The 23,210-nt window shown below is 41.9% G+C and overlaps 2 protein-coding genes across 3 annotated transcripts in view; one reads left to right on the forward strand and one right to left on the reverse strand.

Annotated features, from left to right (window-relative positions):
- The window catches only part of rab11fip5a (RAB11 family interacting protein 5a (class I)), a 123,544-nt gene that overhangs the window by 96,943 nt on the left and 3,391 nt on the right, over positions 1-23,210 (reverse strand). The window lies entirely within an intron of this gene.
- Positions 10,332-19,056, forward strand: LOC126401058 (fibrous sheath CABYR-binding protein-like). 2 transcript variants are annotated; one of them, XM_050062134.1, is made up of 6 exons: positions 10,332-10,413; positions 13,290-13,412; positions 13,987-14,167; positions 14,585-14,846; positions 14,901-15,573; positions 17,002-19,056. In XM_050062134.1, the coding sequence occupies exons 2-6, from the start codon at positions 13,290-13,292 to the stop codon at positions 17,668-17,670; spliced, it is 1,908 nt and encodes a 635-aa protein (XP_049918091.1). In that variant the 5' UTR covers positions 10,332-10,413; the 3' UTR covers positions 17,671-19,056. The 2 variants fall into 2 exon arrangements, with proteins under 2 accessions (XP_049918091.1, XP_049918090.1); XM_050062133.1 differs by having other exon boundaries at positions 14,585-15,573.

Genomic DNA, 23,210 nt, shown 5'->3' on the forward strand with positions numbered 1-23,210 from the left:
ATTGTGTTTATAGACTTTACAAACATCAGATTAGTCTACACCGTGATATAGTGACGTGAATAATGTGATATATAGCTAAACTCTGCTGGTTTTCTACCTGAAGTATTTGTAAACAACATGGCGATTCCCTGGGGGCACCGCCGGGAGTGAAGGACGTGAGCGATTGCCGAGGCTCCTGCACTTCCGTTAGTCGAAAAACTCCGGGCTGTGCCTCCAGAGGTAAAGGAAGAAAAAAAAAAGTGTTTTTTTTGGGGGGGGTTTTACCGATGGATTTCCACATTGTGTTCAGAGTAGCTGCTGTNGATATAGTGACGTGAATAATGTGATATATAGCTAAACTCTGCTGGTTTTCTACCTGAAGTATTTGTTTTTACCGATGGATTTCCACATTGTGTTCAGAGTAGCTGCTGTGTGTACCGTTGCCATAGCAGCTGTAGTTGCCAGCTAACTTCCGTATACAAACTGCCAAACAAACTGACTGAGCTGAGGTTTTGCAGTAACGACCTAGCGAGCGGTGGACGTTACTTTTTAAATAAGTAATCTGAAATTTACTAACTGTTTATTTCCCTGTGTCTTTAGTTGCCGTTAAAGAAGTATTTCGGCGCTGGAAAGAAAGATGGTATTTCCATTACACTCGGCTGTCTGTGGCGCTACATGACCACAGCAAACAGAGAAAAGGGTCTGTGACATTTGCTTTACCTCAACTACCAGAATGCACTGCACCACACTGGAGCAATTAACGCTCCTGCTGGTAGGTGACGTAGTGCGAACTCATCAATTTATCAAAATGGCGACTGGCTGTAAACAAACTATCTCGTATTACAGTCAAACAGGAAGCTGAATATGTTTTTGAATAAATTCGAGGTGAGAAAAAAGCAACTCAGGAACAGAACCTCAGTTTATATTTGATCAGCGCTGCTTAGTTTTACTTTTTGATCTTATTCACAGCTTCTGTTTTCACTGTGCAGGAAACAGTATGGAGTCCACTTCCTGTTCAAGAACTCTCGCTGTTACACCCCAAACAGTGCACTGAAATATGTTTCTGAAAACATTTTATCGCTTAATGAGAGTTTGGTCAGAGTTTGCGAGACAGACAGAGGCAGAGAGAGAGGCGGGTCTGTCTGTTGATCTACTGCTATACTCTGTGTGTCTATCTCTAGTTCCAGGAACAGACCCAGGGCTCAAAACAGCTGGATGATGCATTTTAGGTCATTTTAAGTCCTGGGCTCTGCTTGTTAGACATGTTTCCAGACGGTTTTATCCTGCTGAGGAGAGAGAAAACCATGGCTGAACGAAGTTCACTACAGGCGAGGCGTTCAGCTGTGCTCTGTTGGAAGAATGTAAGTCGCCTCTTTCTTGGCCGTTGACTGAAAGATTTAAATTTTTAAATTTTTAAAATTTTTAAAGATTCACCTATATATTGAGAAATATCGCCTCTGAGTTTATTGATATTTGGGAAATGTTTTGGGGATCTGTAAAAAGACAGGCATCAAATCACACTTCTTTGTCCTTCTGCTGATTGAGCCTGACCGTTTTCATTTCATGCGAGTTCAGATCTTGGTTTAAGTTCATCGGTTCGGTCTTCATCAGAGACGACTGACCCTTAACCAACATATGAAGAAGCTCGGCTGTATGAATGATGGATGAGACGGCTTTTATTGATATATTTAACTACAAGCACGCAGCAGGAGGCTCCTCCTCCTCTGTGAAGCCTACATGTAAAGAAGAAAATGGACCTTCAGGACTCCGTCCCCTGAAGGCAGTTTAATTTCCTTTCACCAGCATTATGTTGAACATCATGGCTGCGTTACATAACAGGCTTCATTAGTGCTTGTCAGGCTCTGATACCTGCTGTGGGCGTACCCTTCATGAGATGGTGGGGGATGTTTGGTGAGCGCTATCTTCCAGGGATGGAGGAGTATCAGTAAAGAGATGTGTCTCAGATCGCTCTGGGTTATGAGAACGAGTCTCGACCTCAATTAGATTCTTGGCTGAGTGCATGAAGGTTGTGTCTGCCTGAACCACTGAGTGCCTATGATCTAGCTCACACATGCACCAACAGCATCAGGGTTAAAGGTCAGATCTCTATGGGGGTTTCAACCTATAAATACTGCAGTAAACAAACAGCAGCAGAGAAATGTAAAGACAAACACATTTCAGTCACACACTGACCTCAAGGAAACCACCATTATAGTTAAGACTATGGATTCTTCTGGAAGACTAATTCCCCTGAATAAAAATACCTCATGAACATGAAGCCTCCATGTCACCAGAGGCAGCTTTTCAATTTGTTTTATCAGTGGAGAACTGACGTGCACAGGGCAGAACATCAGTGTTAGCATGAGGTAACGACTGGTCAATGAGAGCAGACCTGGACAGGCAGCTAAAGTTTCCCACAAGCATCACCGCCACATTCAGACCTGACATCGTCCTGTGCTTGGAAACTGATAAGCAGGTCTTGCTTGTTGAGCTGATGGCCCAAAGAGAAGATGGCCGACAGGAGGCATATGAACAGAGAAAGTCGCAGTAAAAAAAAAAATCTACTAAAAACGCTGGAGAACAACAACCAGTGGAAGATGGCTGCTGCGGGCTTGTGAGCCTCTCAACCAGGGTCACGTCGCCAAAGGTCAAGAAACCCCAAAAGATGACGGAGAGACAGGAGCTGGGAGAACCAAGAAGCAATGAAGTGGAACCACCTGAAAACATACAGTGCTTTAACACCTAACCTGTTTGGTTCGGTTAAAACGAACTCAGGTCCGTTTGTTAGTACGGTTCATTTGGGCTGATGTGAAAGCTGTCAATCGAACCCTGGTGCGGACTAAACAACTGAACCGAGACCGCTCGCAGAGGTGGATCTCTGTCCGCTTCCAAACGGACTCTAATGCGGTTCATTTGTGGTGTGAAAGAAAACGAACCAACCACAGGAGTTTTAGAGAGATTTTAGCAGCAGCTAAACCAAAAATAAATCCATCTGCTGATTCTGAAATCTGTCTGAGTATCTTCCCTGATTAAAAAGCTGTTCAAACTGCCATCATTGTATCGACTCAGTGTTCTTTGTCTGTTTTTAAGTCCATTAATAAGTGTGTAACAGTGATCCCACATTATTATTCATAAAACCTTCAGAGCTGAAGCCTCAGACACCCACTGAGGATCTGAATCCGTCCTCCACTAAATCCTGAGCTGTAATATTAGCGTGGAGCTCCATGAGAATCTTCCATGTCAGTATTTTCTTAGCAGCGCACTGTAGTTTTGGAGCTAAAGGCCTCTGAAAGAGCACAGTCCTGCTCTTTTATTGAGATGTACATGGTGTTTTTTCTCCTCACTCAACCGTGATGGATTGTTAAAGTTGCCTCGGGCTCTGGCTGTGGCTTTATTTGTATCCTCCTCCCTGCAAAGGAAGGATTGCCCTGCGAGATATGAAAAGGTTTGAAGCAGACTGGAGTCAAAACAGGACTCGCTAATAGTTTCAGCATTTGTCCTGAGCTGCGTGAAGAGATACAGAGGAGGGATTTTACTGCAGGAAGATGCGTTACTGCTGTTTATTAGTTTTCTGTTCTGATCTTCGCATTCTGTAATATGTTGCTGCTCGTATCAAACACTCCTCCGTCTGTCGGTTTATCAGGTGAGATCCAGTTATTAAAGGTTTCAGGGTCAGAGTGAGTTTACCTGACGAGTCAGATACATTTTAGACGTTTTAATCACTTACAGACAAAAAAAAAAAGTCTATAACCTGTCGTCTCGTCCGCTCTGATGTCTAGACTGCAGGACAAGTATGAGCTGTGCTTTCATCAAATATCTCAAAAGCAGCAATCATCAACATCTCTGAACAGCCGATTGAACACAACAGTGATTCAATATGTATCCGGTTTGCTTTTCTAAACAGCCACAAGAGCACAAGAGTGCCACAAAAGTGCCACCCACATGCCGAAACAACCAAAAGAAATGCAGAGAAGGAGACGGCACAGACGATCACCCACACAGTTTGACTGACAGGTGATCTCTGGGAAGTGCACGGAAGAGAAACCACAGTAATCCAGTTTTTAGGGGATTTTTTTTTTCTTGTTTTGAAGTTGAAAACCTAAAAGTCCAGCGTGTATGATTTAGGGGAACGCCATCTTGACAGCACCCTCAAAATGACAGTAAGTTGTGAACTAGAAACTTGGTCCAAACTAAGATTCCTGCTCTTTGCTTTTTCAAAACAGACACCAGTTTTTAAATAAGTAGGCACAGGGCCCCAACCATCACCTGCAAAATGAAAAAGACAAAAATAACCAACCAGAGAGAGACTCAAAATGACCACAAAAAGATGCAAAGGAACTGCACAGACACACAAAGTGAGTTGAATGGAACGGCTGGACAAAGAGACAAAAACAACCTGAGAGCATAATGCCCCCGGCCACGGCTCTTGCCGCTGCAGAGGCTTAAAAAATTCTATAAAATGCAAACCATATAAGAAGATCTTCTGGGCCCAGTTGTTCAAAAACATCCCATGTTTTCCCGTCGAGGATCAGCTGATCCATTTTACTTTTGTGTCAGTTTTTCAAAGCAACATCAGACTGAATCAAACTGATCCAGATACTTTTCAAGGTGACCAGAGCTCTCAAAGAGACTCCACATCACAGTGTAGTCAGTCTGCCAACAAACACACTGCAGTTACCACTTATCGCCAGAGGGGCCGCCAGAGAGACAGAAACAGATCCATTATGACTTTAAATCATTAATGTTTTATGTTATTGACAGATATGTGGGGGTTACTCTGCGGGGACAACATCCTCTTTTTTTAACTTTACTGTACTGAAAGACACCAAAGTCTACTTTATCTACTTTATCATTGTATCTGTTAAACACATCAACTGTAGAATATAAATAAATGTATTTATTTACGACCAGTTTAAAAGTTTTACTACATTTTTTTCCTGCTGGGATCATGATGATCCTGATTTTGTGGATCAGAGGCTCTGAACATCACACACTGAAGGTTTGATCCTGATCAAAACAAAGACCGGATTACATGATCTCATCTGATTTCAGAATTCTTTGTAGATCTGGTCCAACCCATCAGCAGAAATCTGATCAGATCACTTCTGGGCCCTGATGACAGCTCATAACAGCTCATGGATTTAACTCTTTGAAACCTGAAAACATTGGTTTGATTTCTTTCATAAACACTGGAAGAAGGCAGCGAGCAACGGAAGAAGAAATGACCCAAAAAATTTGCAAGAAATTGGTAAAAAGAGAGAATTTAAAACAAACAAAAAAATCATAAAAAAGTTAAAAACAAACAAGGAAATGACCTAGGAAAAAAGTGCTTAAAAATTTTAATTATTAATTTAATTTAATTTATTTATTCAATTATTTAAACAATTTAATATTATTTTAAATATCTAATAATAATTATTATAAATATATTTTTTCCCTAGCCTTTTGTCGTTTTTCTCAAGTTTTAACAAAAATAATTTTCTTACATTTTTTTATTTTTTCATTTTCAATTTGTGGGACATTTCTTACCAACTTGCTCGTTGCCTTTTATCCCATCTTTTTTTTTTTTTTTAAGAAATCACACCAATTTGCCTGGACTTCAAAAGGTTTAATTACTCGTGAAAGGCATCTGAAAGCAGCACAAGAAAAGTAAAGTCACTCCAGGTTAAACAGAGCTGCTCTGATCACCCAGTGAAGAAGTGCTTTGTATAAGAAAGCCAAAACTTAAATCACAAACTGAAACATGAACTGAGGCGTTGAATCAACACACATGTTCTCTGAGGTGTTTCATCTCTGTCTCACTGAGCTTCCTCTCAGATCACAAACAGCAGCAGCTCAACTCAGCTGTTAACAAACCAAATGTTTTCCACAAAGATGACTCTGATCATGATTCAGCAAAGATGATTTTTCCCTCTTTGCATAATAAATGTGAGAGAGATGTGTTTTGACTTGAGGCGAAACATTTAACATGAATAAAGCCATAAAAGATGAAGTGTTTACTGACACACTGACGGGATGAAACAAAGCAGAGCGCTCAAACATATTCAGCTCCTGTTTAACAGAGCTGCAGTATAATGAACTAACATCCTGCCTGATGCCATTATCCATCCCATAATCCTCCACTAATTCAGATCACTGGGATCCTCTTCATGTCGTTAACTCACTTCTTACATTGAATAAGATTATTGTCACACACAAGACGGATCTGATGTTCATACACATCACTGCAGGCTCGTTTCACAAAGGGAAATGTTTATTAATAAAAAATACAAAGTGTGTAACGTCACGTCACAGTGGACTCCTCCTGACTCAGTGAGTCAGTGGCGCCATCTTGTGTTGAGAGCTGAGCACTGACTCATGAGTTCACTCAGTCATGTTCCTGCTCTGCTGCTGTAACTTGTGTTTTACACATAATTTAAAGTAATAACTCTCATATTGTTATTATTCAGCACATGCTGAGACTGTAGCAGACGTATTTATGGCCTCATATATTGTTTGACCCTTTTACACACACAGTTACACTTCTCCCTGCGTGGGATCAATAAAATTTATCTTATCTTGTTTCCATTGGAAAGTCTTTAATGATAAACTTCAACAAGAACACAGTGAACACAGGACAGTTCAAATCTGCGCTGCAAACTAAAATAAATATCTCTATAAGTATAGTAATAAAAACACAAATCACATCAGCAGAGGTGAAAAATAACTAAGTACAAATTTGAGGTACTTTACTTGAGTATTTTGATTTTATGCTTTTGTATACTTACACTCCACATTTCTGTGGTTAATTTGCAGATAATAATTTTACCAACATAACATATTCACTGGATTCAATTTATTTTCAAATGTGTTCATTTTAATTGTGCCTCATATTTGAAACAGTTTTTGGCTCCATGTAAGTCCTCATATCCACTTAGACATATGCAGTATCAATCTTTCTTTGTCCCCAGAAGTTGGACAAAGGTAATGTTAATACAAAGCTGTCCCCTCTCTGCTGCCTCAGGACTTCTTCATATTCACATCTCAAAACAACTTTCTCATGTTTTTAAAATGTCGTTCTGAAAACTGCTGCGTAACTTTTCAGTGTCACGCTATCTGATTCTAATTGTTCCTGTACAACAGCTGAGGGCGGGGTGTGAGTGGGAGATGGTGAGCAAGATGTATCTGTGTATCTGTAGTGTATGTTTGTTGTGTAAAGCAGTTTTGTCTGCGTGTTTTTGTGTTTGTGTCTGAGGACTCCCTGGAGGATGAGATGCTACATCTCAGTTTATGACCATGTGAATGTTGCTGCTGTAGTGAGTCATGGGGAGCTCTTTTTTACTGTTTTATATACTGTTAGGGGTTTTAAAGAACCAGCATGTGAGCTGTAGGGGCATCTAGTGACATCTAGTGGTGAGGACTGCACATTGCAACCAGCTGTAGCTTTGTTAGGAGTCCTTCAGTGTTCATTGTTCAAGAGGTTTTGAGCAGGAGCTGAATTATCCACAGAGGTCTCTTCTTCTAAAAAACAAACGGACCTGCTGATTAAAGCCTTTGAAACCTGGACGGACATCAGCTGTCTTGTGCTGCATTCAGACACCATTCACAAACATTTAAACCTTTGAAGCCTGAAAGGCTCGGTGAAATCATTTCATGTTACTTGGGATCCTTTTCTGAATCATATACATTCTCTAGACTTTTCCTCTGAGTTGGAGGATTGATATGTGTAATTGTTTATTTACTTTTTGTTTATTTTTATTCAATATCATTTAACCTTTTTTTATATATATATTTTTTAATTTATTATTATTTTTCAATTCCTTTTGTACTTATTTATTATTACTTTTTATTTATTTATTTACTTTTTTCATTTCTATTTTTGAACTGCTCTTTTCATCTATATCTTTCTCTCTTATTTGGGTTTTGAGTGATTGGCCTGGCAGTGGGCTGTGGGCGGTGGGTGGGAAGGGAGTTGACATTCAGATGTGACAATCAATGTTTTGTCTGTTTTTTCTTTACCTGATGCTGTATACCACACTGTCTTGTCTAAAATGTTCAAAATGTTCTATAAATAAAGTTGGGGAAAAAAAACCCTTTGAAGCCTGAAGACACTGGTTTGATTTCTTTCAAAAATGTGCAAAAAGGCAATAAGCAACTTGGCAAGAAATGTCCGGCAAACTGCAGGGAAATAGTAAAATGTTACAAGAAAAATAACCCAAAAGAGAAAACAGAGAGAGAGGGGAAATTATTAAAAAATTGTTTTAAAAAATGAAAAAAAAAAGCCCTGAAAAATGTATACATTTTTGCAATTAGATTTTTAAAATTTAATTTATTTATTTTTCAGGACATTTTGCTGTAACTTTTACTAATTTCTTGCTAATTTTTGTGTCATTTCATTTCAAGCAACTCTTATCTTTCTTACATTTCACACAGCAGAAAAAAATTGAACATCCACAACTCTGCCTCCCTCCAAAGTCCCATCCCCCTCCTCCATTATGTCCTCATTACGTCTATGACAGACGTAGGTGTTGGCAAGGTAACGTTAGATCCACGGAAGAGGAGAGCGAGTGTAAAGTTACAACCAAGACAGTCAAACACAACCCCGGAGTTTTAAAATTCAACCGGAGTCAGTGATGACTGATGAGTTTTAGAATAAGGTCACAGTGCTAACGTTAGATAGTAGCGTTAACGTTGCTAGTAAGTGGAAAAGCACAAGGAAGATAACGTTAGCCATTAGCAACTGGATGCTGTGTTGTCATATATAATGTTATATGTTATATTAGAAGCAAACTAAACATAACTGCACAGTCAAACGCAACCCCAGAGTTTTGAAACTTATCCAGGGTCAGTGATGAGTTTTATAATATAACGTAAACGCTAACGTTAGATAGTACTGGGGACTGGCAACAAACAAGGAAGATAATGCTGCGCGAGCGGTTACGTCAGTCGGAGGCCTCCACGTGGGGAAGACAGACAGGACAGGAGAAAACTCCATCCAATCATTGCATTCGGACCGAATGCAATGATTGGATGGAGTTTACTTAAAACCATATGAGAATGGTATAATTATGAGTTTTTATCTCTGGTGGAATTCACTTACATTTCAGTGTGCCATCAGCGTATTAATAGCATTTTAACCTAAACAATGAAAAGTGTAACATTTCCAGAAAGGCAAGTGTTGCTTTAAAGTTGCTCATTGCCTTTTTTTGTGTTTCTTGATTGCACGTTGCTCAGGTTTTAAAGGGTTAAATCAGTAAAACACTCAATAAAGCAGTTTCATATTTAAAATCAGTTTCTCCGTCACTGTTTGGCATGTCAGAGACAAGCTGCTAGCCCAACACCCGCTAATCTGTGCTGCCCTGTTTCTCTGATAACTTTTGATCCAAATGTTCAGGTTTACTGTGATCTAAATTATCCACAGAGATCTTTTCTTCTCCAAAACAAACAGATCAGCTGATTTGAACCGGTAAAAACACTGAATAAAGCAGTTTCAGGTTAAAATAATTTGTGTTTTCCCGACACTCATCACAGAAGAGCTGCTAACTACGGTAGCCGATGTGTGTGAAGTTTTTTTTTTAATTGTACATTTCTAACATTATTTCATTTCTTCTTAGTCTGGAACTCAAGTTCAGTTCTGCAGTCTTTACTTTATTTACTTTGTTTTATGTATTTTGTTGTATAACAGGGCAGGTATCTTTATAAGTCGTTTTTTGAATTCCAACCTCTCCTGCACAATGTTTTAACTTTAATTTATTTATTTTTTCCTGTATTTTCTCATGTATGTGCAAATAAACTCAGATAAACTAAACTAAATTAAGGCCTTATTTTCTAATATAATTAATTCAATGTCTGAAAAGACTTTTAAAAGATCTACAGGAACCCTGGTACATTTCACCTCTGTCTGCTTCAGTGCTCCTCAGTTTCCTGTTGCTGAATAACTGTTTTTATTTTTATTTATTTGCCTCATTTATCTGCTCTTACTGTCCTCTCAAGCTCTTAAATGTAATGTTATTATTATGGAGGTCAGCTGTGATGGTCATGTCATGGTCAGTCACATGTTTGTGTGTGTCATGTGTGTGTCCCCTCCCCTCTGTGTGTGTGTGTGTGTGTGTGTGTGTGTCCATGTGAACAGATTAGGATCAGGGATTAGAGACAGATGTAAACCACAAGTCCAGATCCAATCTCATTCTGCTGCCGTCCCATCACACAGCACCAAAAGTCACGGTTAGGGTCAAGATTAAGCACGCCCCGCCTCCTCTAGAGCCTGACCTCAATCCTATTGGTCCACCCTCTGACTGACGGCGCTGTCGTCCAATAGGAGCAGAGGACAGGGATCCGTGTGGAAACCGCTGCGCAGATGTGTGTGAAGAAGACAGCGCAGGTTTTAGTGAGAGCAGGAAAAGCTTGTGAGAGGAGGGAGTCACGAACTGCTGCTGAGGCACCAACACACGAAAGGTGAGAACTGCATTATGTCATTATTACATTTAAATAAGTCTGTCATTATATATATATATATTGTTATTGGAGCATTTGGTCTGTGTGGCTCTTGTTTGTGTGCTGCCTGTTTACAATCCTCTAAATGTTCTTAGTTATTTTACACACAAAAAAGGCTTTAAAGGTATTTTTCAGGATGTATTTCAATAATTTATAAGCTTTTATTTTATTTCTATTGTCCTTGTTGTTTGTGTGCAGCCTTTTTAAATTGATCTCAGCCTGCTTAGTCAGATGTTTAACACTAAATAGGCCTGTAAAGTATATTTGATGGTATAATTTAATCATTTACAGGCAGGTGTCAGTCTCTAAGGTCTTTACTGTTTGTGTGCAGCCTGTTTTAAATCCTCCCCGGCCTGCTTACTCTGCTGTTTTACTCTAAATGCCAGTATGTTAATGTAGATGTGTCTGCTTTCACTTCTGGGCCTCTCCTGCAGGCTTGTCCTTCATTACAAGCTTTAATCAGACTAACTGAGGTCTTGCAGCCGGAGCTGTGAGGTTCTGTGGGATCTATTCTGCATGAAATGTGACCCAGAGTCTCGTAGAGCCGAGCACAGAGGAGAGGAAAGCTCTGTCCTGACCTGGTAGTTTAGAGGTCATTCATTTGGCTCAGCTCTCTCGTGTCAAGGTGCTTTTTTTTTCCTCTCACACCAACTTCCTTGTCTTGTTAATCTGCAATCCCTCATCACTTTACACTTAAATGCATGCTTGGAAACAATACACACAAACTTCCCACATTCCTGTGAAGGCCCGAACATGACGCAGAATATCTCCCTGAGTGTGTGTGAGTGTGTGTGTGTGTGTGTGTGTGTGTGTGTGTGTGTGTGTGTGAGGTAAAGCTCGGCCTCTGAAGGCTAATGATACAGAGAGGAAGACTTTGCTCTTTGGTTCCTGCTGCTGTCCCACGTTTACACTAAACTTTGACGCACTGCTTGGTTTGTCGTGGCGATGGCAGATTATTGTGTGGAGACGTTCCCTCTGACTGAACCTGTCAACAGATTACTCCACCTAACTGTTTAGGTACAAACAAGGTGAAGGTTTAAAGGTGTATTCATTACAAAACAAAGAGTGCCTGAGGTTTATATTTGACCCTGAGACGCAGCAGAGTGTGAGGGTGTGTTTGGACTGAGGCGTTTTAGACTTTAATGTTGCACATTTATTGTTCAGATATTAAACTGGACTCTGGAGGTGATTAATCAGTGACTAGTCCAGGCCGGACGCCCGTATTCTTACACCAGACAGCTGCAACCTTGAGACTAAGCGTCGTCCTCCACTTGAAAAGGAGCAAAAGTGCTGCAGCTGTGCAGAGAAAGAGACGCATCCTTTTAAAAATGTTTCTTGAAACTGAAAAGAAGCGGAAATGTTTTTTTAATTTCCCCCACGACTGCAGCATGGCTGATCGTCACTTTCACTTTCAGTGTTTTCTGGGTACTTTCTCATCTCACGCGTAGTAACAGACAAACACAGAAACAGGGAATGGGCTCTGGTGCCTCGCCAGCTGAAGTGTTCACTAAAATGTAGGAGTGTGCGTTGACTACTGAAGCACCACTTTGCAAAATGACACAGTGCAAAACTGGCACAGGTATCAGGAGTGAAATAATGTTTGTCACCATGGACTGTAAAAATACTGGACGTACCTTCTGTGACATCACCCGTTGGTTTGTGGACTCCTGTTTTGAGGTCTTGAGTTTGACATTCCGGCTGTCGCCTTCTTGGTTTTTTGGAGGCAGAGGTGACCATGTTTGGGGAAAAAGGGTGGCGCTGAGGAGGAGCGAGTGGTGGATCTAACTCGTATTATGCTGCCTTGCCGTTCTATATATAAGGTATCATCGTGAAATGGGGAAACAGAGTTGTCTGACCTTCAAGCCGCCACGAGAGGTGGTAACAGCGCCAAAACAATGTCTGTATAAACAGAACAGCTGTCAGGACAGGTCAGAGTCCTGCAGCGGGTCGGACAGGTAACCTGCAAAAAACAGTGTAAAGGGTTAAAATATGTACATGTATAAGTTCACGGGTACGAGTCAAAATGAAGTACACGTGGGCAGGCAGCAGACGAGAACGAAAATATATATATTTTTTTTTTTCAGAATAAAACAAATGAAAAAGATGTGCATCATATTTTAACTTCTAAATCACTATTATCAAGCTGCAGTTCCTTTTATTTTGAAAGTCAGTGACACAAGTTAAACCTTTGATTTGGTTTTCAAAAACAAACCTGTGCAGGTCTCTGGGACGGGTGTGAGGTTATGGCAGTGTGTCATGTGTGCGACCCACTGCGGGAGATTTAAATAGCAAGTAGTAGCAGTTAGTGGTTAATTTAAAGAATAAGAACAGCAACTGAAAATGTCAGCCAACTGGGAAAACAATGACAGTCAGGAGCTCCTTACCGTCTGAGCAGAGGATGAGATCAGCCGCCATATAACAGGGACACTAAATGATTGTTGAGGAAGACCCCAAATAAATTTTTCCCCACAGATGGTTTCTGTCATTACAGGTAGTTCTAATGAAGTTCAAGTATTGGTCATAACTTGTAATTTGATGTTAAAAAAAGGGGTTTGACGTCATCAACGACAGCTGTGTGAGCCAATTGGCGTGCACAAAATCAATGGCGCTGCTCGAGATTGGTCAGACGGTTATATTGGCAGGAACTGTAGATGTACCTGGGATAATCTGGTTTCATTTTTGTACAATGGGAGGAAGTGGAGATGCGTCGTCTATGAGCCAGCCTCATGTGGTCGTTCAGAGAACTGCAGTTTTTGGCACTTCTATGTTGGCTTCATTTGTCAAAGGTTGACTCTTGGTCTTTACTCTGTTTCTGTTTTTACTACCTTATCTCACAGATGTCACTCGCCAGCGACAAGCTGTACAACGGATACTTGCGGCGGAATATGCCGACCATTGTGAGCAAGGTCAAAGTGAGAGAAATACTGAACCATCTACCGTGCTTGACGTCTCAAGACAGGGTGAGTTTCATTAGACACAAGGAGCTGGGGCTGGGGATACTCACTCACCAGCAACATTCAGTGTCCACCGGCCGGTCTGCTCCCAAAAACTGAGCTTCTCTGTCTTTGCTGTGACGGTAGCTTTGCTAAAGAGGTGGCAGTGACGTCACCAGTGCCTTTCTGAAAAGTTCAGAGATTTTCAACTTAAAGTGCTCAGAGCATCCGCACAAAAATGAGTTGTTTTTTTTTTAATTAATTCATATAATTTTAATTAATCACATTTTTTAATTAATTAATTTAATGTAATTTTTTGACTAAGGATACATGACTGTAACTGCAGGTATAAACAGGTTAGGAGCTCTGTTATTAGTTGTGACCAAAACTGGATTTTTTTAAAGCCAGTAATTATATTAACAATTGAGAGTCAAGAAATGATGATATCGACCAAAATTACAAATTTTAACATTTTGACAAGAACGCTCAAATGTGGTTATTGTCTGGTGAAGTCATCAAAAAAATCATCAGCACACTAACAACAAACTGATGATGACTCTGATTAATAAATGTGTGTTTTTTCTATGAAATCTAATTTTAGGAAACCATTGAGGCAAAAAGAGAGACGTATGGGAACTATGACAGCATGGTGCTCCTGCTGGACTGTCTGAAGAGGAGAGAGAACTGGCCGGAGCAGTTTATCAAAGCACTCGAGGCGTGTGAGCAGCCAACACTCGCAGCTGAGATCAGAGCAGAGTACGAAGCTCTGAAAGAGAACAATGGTAAGTCTGAAAGCCAAGTGCACAGTACTGTGTGTCATAGGGTAGAGTTTAATGCAGTTAGAGGAGTGGGATTGGTTAGGGTTAGAGTAAGAATGTTAGGGTAAGCCAATCAGAAGCTGAGGAAGGCTGAAGAAGGCCCCGATCACACAAAGGGTTTTGTGGGTTGCAAAACCTGAGGCGCACAACACACCTTTTGTTATTTAATTAAATGCTACCAGTAAAAAAAACTCTTGTTTTATTTGTCACAAAAACCTTCAGGGAATATTGTGCTGTATGTTTGTTGGTCCTGTTGTGTCTGACATCAGAGACTCCAGTAAATGATAAATGATGACTGTACAGTTAGTGTCAGCCGCCTCTCAGGAGCTTCAGTCATGTTCAGAATGGATTTAAATGACAACATTGTTTGCTTTGGCCTAGATTCATCCAACCCCAGCTCTCCTCCAACAACTGTCGTCAGGGCGCACGTCCATCCAGCACCATCTGCCAGTCATCTGTCCGGCCCAGAGGGTGGTGCAAACAGTCAGGCTGCTGTTGCTCCGCCAGCTGAAGCATCAGCTCCTCCAGACGCAGATGAAGCATCAGCTCCTCCAGACGCAGATGAAGCATCAGCTCCTCCAGAGCCGGCTGAAGCATCAGCTCCTCCAGAGCCGGCTGAAGCATCAGCTCCTCCAGACGCAGATGAAGCATCAGCTCCTCCAGAGCCAGCTGAAGCATCAGCTCCTCCAGAGCCAGCTGAAGCATCAGCTCCTCCAGAGCCGGCTGAAGCATCAGCTCCTCCAGAGCCGGCTGAAGCATCAGCTCCTCCAGAGCCAGCTGCCCAGGCCTCACCCCCTGTGCAGCCACAAGCCCCCCAGAGCTCAGCAGCCCAAGTTCCTGAGGCTGTTTCCCCACCTGAGCCTGTCCCAGAGCCTCCACAGTCCACTCAGGCTGAAGTGGCACCTCCTCCATCAACACCTCCTCCTTCCCCTGCCACCCCACACACTCAGCCCACTCCACCCCCACCTCCTCAGAGGGAGACTAATTCTCACCAGGAGCCGGTGGAAAACTCTGAATCAGACATCCAGGATGTCTCTGCTGATGATGTTGTGATCCCTGATCAGGTGAGCGCAGGAAACAGAGAGGTATCCATCAGCTCTGTGGACGCTCCTCAACCATCCCGTCCTGTTGAGCAGTGTGAAACAGACACTGCGTCCCCAGATCCTCTCCAAACAACAACCACCTCCACAGAGGTCAGTCCACCACAGAGTCCCTCTGCAGCTCAGATGAACTCCGATGTGACCGATGGATCCTCTTTCCTGACCCTGACCCCAGAGAGGCCTCCAGTCCAGGATACCAGCCCTTCTGGGGACTTCAAACCTGCAGCTGTTCTGCAGCCTGAAGAGACATCTGAACCTCCTGCTGCACAGGTGCAAACCTAAATATCATCATTTAACAATTAACACATGGAAACATGGTGCCCACTGCCCAACCCTCCGATCTCCACTCGTTAGCTAATGATAGCCTTGGCTGCTCTGCACTGTCCACACCCAGGTTGGGTGTTAGCTAGTTAGCGGCACCCCTCATTGGACATTTATCACTGGTGATGCCTTCCCAGTGGTGAGAGTGTGTAACTACAGAAACATGGTGGCCGCCCTCTGAGTGAGTGGCTTCATTTTGAGCTGCAAACCCCTTTAGCATTGTTAACTACCAGTATGATGGCAAAGGTAGCCTTGGTGACACTGCTGCCGGTGCTAACAGTGCTAACAGTGAGGGTTAATGATGCTAAAGGGGGTTAGCGACTCATAATTGAGCAGTTTACTCACTGGGGTGACCTGGAGGAAGACCAGAGGGCGGGCATAGTGTTTCCACAGCAACGCTGTTGTGTCAGGGCGGCGTTACTGTCAGTGATCACCATATGAGCGGTGCCGTTAGCTCGCTCCCACCAGACGAAGTTGGTGCTCGGTGCAGTTAAGATAAGAACGGTAAAATCAACCTACAGACTGACGTGTAATCGACAGTTAACTGTTAAGTGGTTCACGGTTGACGTCCCTAGTTTACATTCATGTTTGCTAGTTTGCGGCCTTCTCATGTCTCAGCTTTGCCGTCACATCTCAGTATTTTTTGGTGCGTTATGGCTGCCAGCTGTCAATCAGTGGAACACTGTGAAACGTTTGGCATAGACTGAAAAAATACTGCACGAAGCTACTGTGATGTCACCTGTTGGTTTGTGGACTCCAGTTTTGAAGTCTTGAGTTGAGCATTTCAGCTGTCACCATTTTGGTTTTTTAGAGGCAGAAGTGATCATATTTGGGCGAGAGGGTGGCGCTGTAGAGGAGCGAGAGGGTGATCCGACTCATATGCCCCTTTTATACTGGCTCCTTAAGGCGGGAATATTGCACCATTATGCCGCTTGGCTGTTCTGTATATAAGGTATGATCGTATAATTATATTGTCTCGCCTTTAAGGTGGCAGGAGAGGAAGTAACAGCATCGAAACGGTGTCTGTATAAACAGGACAGTCAGCAGGACAGGTGTGATGTTATGGCAATGTGTTATGTGTACGACCCAAAGTGGGAGATTTAAATAGCAGCTAATAGCAGTTAGCGGTTAACTCAAAGAGCAGCAGCCAAACGTTTGATTTCATGTTTACTAGTTTGGCATTTGGGCCGTCGCCATCTTGGTTTTTTGGAGCCAGAAATGACCATATTTTAGCAAAACCGAGGACACTATCACCCCTCAATAAATCCTACCTCTGTGAAGCTTATAATGTGCAGTGTTTAACAGTACAACAGAGAGGGATTGGTTCAGCTACATTTTAAAAATGAACCTGACATGTGACATTAATTTCTCCTGCAGGTTGTTGAAAGCAGCCCACAGACAGAAGCTGCAGCGACCACCTCCCCCCCGCCTGGTGCTGCTGGGACGGACGCCTCTCTGTGTGATGACAGCTCTGTGTGTCTGAGCAACTCGGGTGATAGTGAGCATCTGGAAGTTAACGGTGCTGCACCGGACGCTGTGACCTCTGCCCAGCTTCCAGCATGCTCCACTGTCAGCTCCACCACCGTGACTACAGCGTCTGCACCGCCATGCCAGGAGAACGGCATCACTCTGAACCATAACGAACTGGAGGAAAACCACTACGAGTCTCTCTGTCCCAGTTTGGGAACACAGGCGGTGCTGGAGACCGTGGTGCGTGTGTCCGAGGAGCCGTCTGTCCTCAACCTTAACGGCCAAAGCTCAACACCACAAGTTCAAATCAACGGTGAAGCAGCCAAAGAGATGACCTCTGCTCCACCACTGTCCAACACTGCTGCTGATACTGTACCAAGTGTGAACACCTCCTGCAGTGAGAACCACCACCCGTCTGAGCCTACACCCACTGATCTGTCACCAGAGCAGAAGACACTGCAGGATTCAGAGGACAAGATGGCCTGTCGCACCCTGACACCTAATACAAAGTACATTCTGACCGCTGCAGGAGTGGGCGCCTGTGCACTGCTGATGGCGTGGAGGTTTAAGCATTAAGGGGATTTAATACCTTTAAAGGAAGAGAGGATTAGGCTTTAAGGCTTTTTAAAGAGGATCTTAAGGTTATGGTGCCTTATTGTAGTCACTGGACTGGGATGGCGTGAGGCAGCTGTATAATAATTACCCTCAGTAATAGTTGATCGTGTCGTTAATTACTCGTATGTTGGACTTTTATTATCTAACTGCTGAATGAACCGTAGTGAACAAACACCAAATCTACTCCTCTTATTGTAGTTAGGGAACTTTGTGGAGCTGGGTTGAGATCTCAGGTTATTTATGCACCTGGTGCAGATGTGTGGTTTGTGAAGATGATGTGTATTAATGACAGAAATGTTTCTACGTGCACTTTGAAGATAAGACTGTCAGCTGTCGTCCAGTGAAGATTAGTGAACCTGAACTTTACTGGATGTGGAAGAGCGAGTATAAATGACGCCTGCTGCACTGTCTGTATTTATTTGTACATACATATAAACTATATCGGTATCTAATTATGTATATTAAGAAAAAATATTAGTTATCAGGATGTAACTCCAGTTCTATGAGCATGTCGCCCTCTAACAAGCTTTGCGAAGCCCGTTAGAAGGCGGAGCAAATAGTAAATAGAAGAAATGTGTGATAAACATCCCAAAGCTCTCGTAACGTCTCAGAGAATCAGTCTGCTAAACTACAGAAGCCAAGAACTGCCAGGCCAGAGAAAGAATCATAGTCCAGATCAGTTGTTTCCTTTTTAGTTATGTGCTTTTTTAAAACCATTACACTCCTCAATTGTGATTTTTTTTTTCATGGCAACATCTTTTTTTCTGAGATGGAAGACTTGTGTTAACATGTAATAAGTCATTTTATTAGCTGCAAAAACTGTGTTTTAAATATCAGTTTTTGTGGTTATTGCTTCTTTCTTTTGTGTAAAAATGTAGTTAGCATAAACATCAGCTATTTTTTTAAACATTGAAAGAATACTAAACATGTAATAATGTAATCAATGTAATAAAAATGTACTATAAAGTAATTTGCTGCACTGTGCAGGTCCGTAGAGCTCTAAAGGCGACCACTGGTCTAATCAAGCGACTCTGTGCTTCCTGTCCATCATCTGGTGTTCATGTTTGAGATGAACTTTTATTTTTTCATAGGTTTTCTTCTCCTTTATACAGAAACAAGTTTGAGAAGTCTTGTTGTATGAGAAAAGACTGTATTGTAAATATCATTGTGAGTATCAGAGATGTCAGAAAAACAAACTTTGATGTAGAAAGTTTTGCACATTTAAAGAAGATATCTGAGCTGCAAAGATTCTTTGTAGATGAAATGTATCATCGATTATCTCAGTTTGTTTGCACTGTCTCCAGCTATGCACTCGATAATCATATCAATAAAGCTGAAATTATATTTTAAAAATCCTTTGTTGAGTGTGCATGTGGGATTTCCTGCAGAGACATCAAAAGTTTATGTGAACTCTGATGTCACACAGAACATTTTTATCATGTACAGACACATGACGGATACATTTACTTTGCCTTCTGCAATTTGATTATCTTACTCCTCATTACGCTACTTTTGTCAGGGATGAGTTGCATTAAAGGACTGCAGGCTGGAATTGAAACCGTGGCCACTGCGGCAGTGACATTGCCTTTGTGAATGGGACATCCGCCCTACCCACTGAGCAACTGGGCCCCAGAAACACTGATTTTTAACGTGAAACTGATCATTCAGTGTTTTACTGTCTTGAATCAGCAGCAGCATCAACCATACTTAAAGTCTATGTGTGGACAGAAGCAGAACATGCTGTGCACTAAAACATATTCTGATTTATAAAACCATGCATACGCCTGCCAGTGTGCAATGTCCTTCTATAAATCCCAAAATGCAACCTGCTCTATAAAACATACTCCTGGTCTCTGTCAGTGACGAGCAATAACAAACAAACAAATCTTTCTGAACGACTCTTTCTAGTGTCCAGTCTGAACCAAGTCAGCCTGTCAAACATCCGACTGCTCATGAATCCCTGACTTACGCTCAGCTCGCTCTGTCTGCTACAGTGAGTCAACAAGAGGCAATTAAATAAGACTTGAGTCAAGACCTCTGCCAGCGGAGGCCAAGGGTGCATTCACGTGGCCCTCAGATGGTCGTTCTAACTTTGGTGTTCATTAGCTTAAAGTTGTGACGTGGAAACAACATGGAGACTACAATGTTGCTCTCAATGTTTAAACAACTATGACGGCCCTTGAAGTACTGACTTGGTTGTGTTTTACCAGTATCTGTTTTTTCCTGTGTTCTTGAAGGCATCACAGGAGTGCAGTGGCTGATTCAGAGCACCTGGGCTGAGTGCTGCTGGGGAATAAAAGCCCAGCTCCAGTGTTGCTCTGTCTCTCTCTCCATGTGACGTCCTTGTCACACTTTGGCCTTTGTTTGGTTTGCTTTTGCTTTCACTTCACAACACCTCACGCCTCACCATGTTCATTCACTCACATACATGTGGCAACTCAAAGGAATCAGTCTGCCCATTACTAACTAATGCAAAGTATAAAATAACTAGTATTAGACTGTCTTTGTTCATATCAGTTATTTTGCTTGTTTGTTGTAATTATTTTGAGGTGAAAAGGACCCTGGACATTTTAGGCCTCCTGATCCTCACAATAATTTTTCTTTTAAGTATTAAACCCTCCTAAACTTTGACAACCCCTGAACTGAACTTGTTTTTCTGTTGTTTTCTGGAGGATGTCGGGCTGCACGAGGTCGGACTGTACCTACAGACACGTGCCAGAGCACAAGAACATCGACAAGGACAAATTCACCAGTAGGCTGGGAAACTTTCACATGTAGGAGAATAAAAAGACGAGCATGTGTTGTTTCCTTTGACAGGCGACACAGTGGTGGAGCCAAACTGTTGATAGTCGCCTCTGTTCAGGCTGGTTTGGGTTCTGGTGACTAACTGTGTTTGGACTGTGGTGATTTTTGGAGATGTCTGCACCGTGACGGCCCACCACTGTTGCACCAACACAAAGGAAACAACCTCCATTATACTACTGCATCCTAGTGATAATTCATGAGCATCATCAGGTTGTGAGCATTCCTCTGTTATTGGATTATGTCAGGGATTATCTGTGATGATTAATCTGTTTAAAGATTGTGTTCACTTGATTTTTACTTTGGAGCTTTGCTTTGTTTTAAAATGGATTGAACAGATTGTTCTGTTGGTTGTTCAGTCACCACTAGGTGGCACCATTACCTTTATCCCTCAGCTTTGGGGCTACAAACGATTCTGCTTTCATTTTAAAGGCTGTGACTGATGAGTAGTTTTGCTATCGGCACATTTAATGTGCCATGTTTGATTCTGAAGCTGTGCTCTGTAATCTGATTACTGGGGTGCTGGGTGTGTTTCATGTGTGAGCCGGTTGAGTTCAGTGTCTGCAGCAAAATTAATTCAGCCACTTAAAAGAATCAATATCAGTTCAGGTGTGCAATATATTGAGTATTTTCACTGCTTTACCTTTCTGTCAGACGGCCTGTTCGAACAGGAAAGCTGTTAACTGCATCAGTTTTTTTCCACTGGTTTGTTATATTTTCTTATTTTAGATTTGTTTTCCTTTTGTTGTTGTTCTTTTATATAGTTGAACTATTAATATTGTAACAGAATCTGAATCTCACTCTGAGTTACTGTTGTTGTTCACTAACTAAAATAATGTGAGATCATTTTGTTTAGTTTTTACTGTATATCTGAAGCAAACTGTAAAACTAGATCACTGATTTTGTTGCAATTTCATTGTCTTAAATTAACAATAACATTTATTTTTTTTTTACTAATTTCTCACATCGTCAAGAATAGTGTTATCACAAAAATACCCTGAAATATCCTGATATCATTTTAGGGCCATGGCACCAACATTACTTCCTCTGTATGTATTTTTAGTCGTGTGCAAATAAACAAACCTAAGTTCCCCATCGATGGGGTGAACAAAACAAATCACTGACCCAAAATAACCACATGTAATTTAACAAAAGCTATGACCTCTACACTCAAAAAAGGCCACAAGATACACATAAACCTTACATGCACTTCACCTCAGGTTGTTCTATCCCAGACGAGCCCCCATTTATTTTTGGTGGTACTGGTCTTGCTGCCTCTCAGCCTGGGAGTTTTTGCTGTCTTGTTTCCTTGTTTTATTTGTTAATAAATACCATGGATTTGAGTGTTTTAAGGTGTCTTATGTGGTTATTTTATGTGTAGTTTTGTTCGTCCCATACGGTCGCCACAGGGTGGGGCGTAACAATGTTCTCGTCAAAGCCAGACTCCATTGAGAAAAACAGTAATTTAAGCCTACTGAATACAGGAGCTGCTGGTCTGCTGCTGCTTCGACAAGTCACTTAGTTTGTCTTATTGTGTGACTTTGGTGAATCTGAATTAACTCTTTAGAACATCAAAGTCACACAACAGCACAAATAACTAACTGATGGAGGCAGCAGTAGACCAGCAGCTCCTGTGTTCAGAGATGTTAAATCACTGTTTTTCTCAGTGGAGTCTGGCTTTGAAGAGAGCGATGTAACAGCTTCATTTTCCTGTTGGGAATCAGTGTCTGAAAGTGACTTAAGAGTTCAAAACATATTAAATGTAGTGTACACTTACACTGCAATTGATGTTTTTAGGTGGGACTTTTTTAAGTGGCTTAAAAAACATGTAATTGCTGCCCGTCCACAGCTGTACGTTGCTTGGCTGCAGTGTCGGTACTCTAGCCTGCGTCTCCATCTCCTGTATGTAATACACTGACTATGGATAAGTACCACTTCAAACGATCTGAACTGTCCCTTTAATGTGGTGCCATACACTAATATATAAAGTGTAAGACTTGGTGTGAATGCAGCAGAAGAGATGAGCCTGGTTCAGCCTCATAATGAGCTGCATGAGGCTGCAGCATGATTTGTGAGCAGGCCTCTCGGGGCCTCAGCATGCAGCTCAGTGTAATTTAGGATATCACTATGAGGTCAGAGGAAGCCGTGACTGGAGGATGAGAGGCCTGGTGGTGTTTTTTTTTTCTTCCCTGTCCCACCACTAAAGCATCAGTGATTTAATCCCTGCAGCAGCTGCGTATCCTGTTACAGTGTCCTTGAGTGTGAAGCCTGGTCTCAGGTCAGTCTGAGTTAGAGTAAAGTGCCAGTTAAACGCCTGAAAGGTAACTATTGTCCCGGAGATTTTATCTAAAGCGAAGTTCTCCTAAGCCTAAAATGCCTCCCTTCAATCTCCCTGGCTGTGTCTCCTCTCTGTTAATGTGGGTGGGATTTGTGCAGATCCCTCTCCCCTAAAGCCCAGCAGGTTTGTTATTTGACTCAAGGTCACTTCTCTGACTCCTGTTACGCAATGTTTGGGGTGTGAATTACAAAACGTTCCCAAAGAGCAGAATAATTACCTCAAAACGAGGTTGAGGCGGTGAAAAAAGTTCAGGCATTTAGCAGTGAAAATGCTTAGTCTTGACCTTACAGCAGAGCAGCTGTACTCGTGGGCATTAATTGGCTGATGGTGGCATACCTCACAAAGCCCTTCTGATCTGTGT

The sequence above is a fragment of the Epinephelus moara genome, chromosome 14 (genome assembly GCF_006386435.1).
Source record: "Epinephelus moara isolate mb chromosome 14, YSFRI_EMoa_1.0, whole genome shotgun sequence".
Taxonomy (NCBI): domain Eukaryota; kingdom Metazoa; phylum Chordata; class Actinopteri; order Perciformes; family Serranidae; genus Epinephelus; species Epinephelus moara.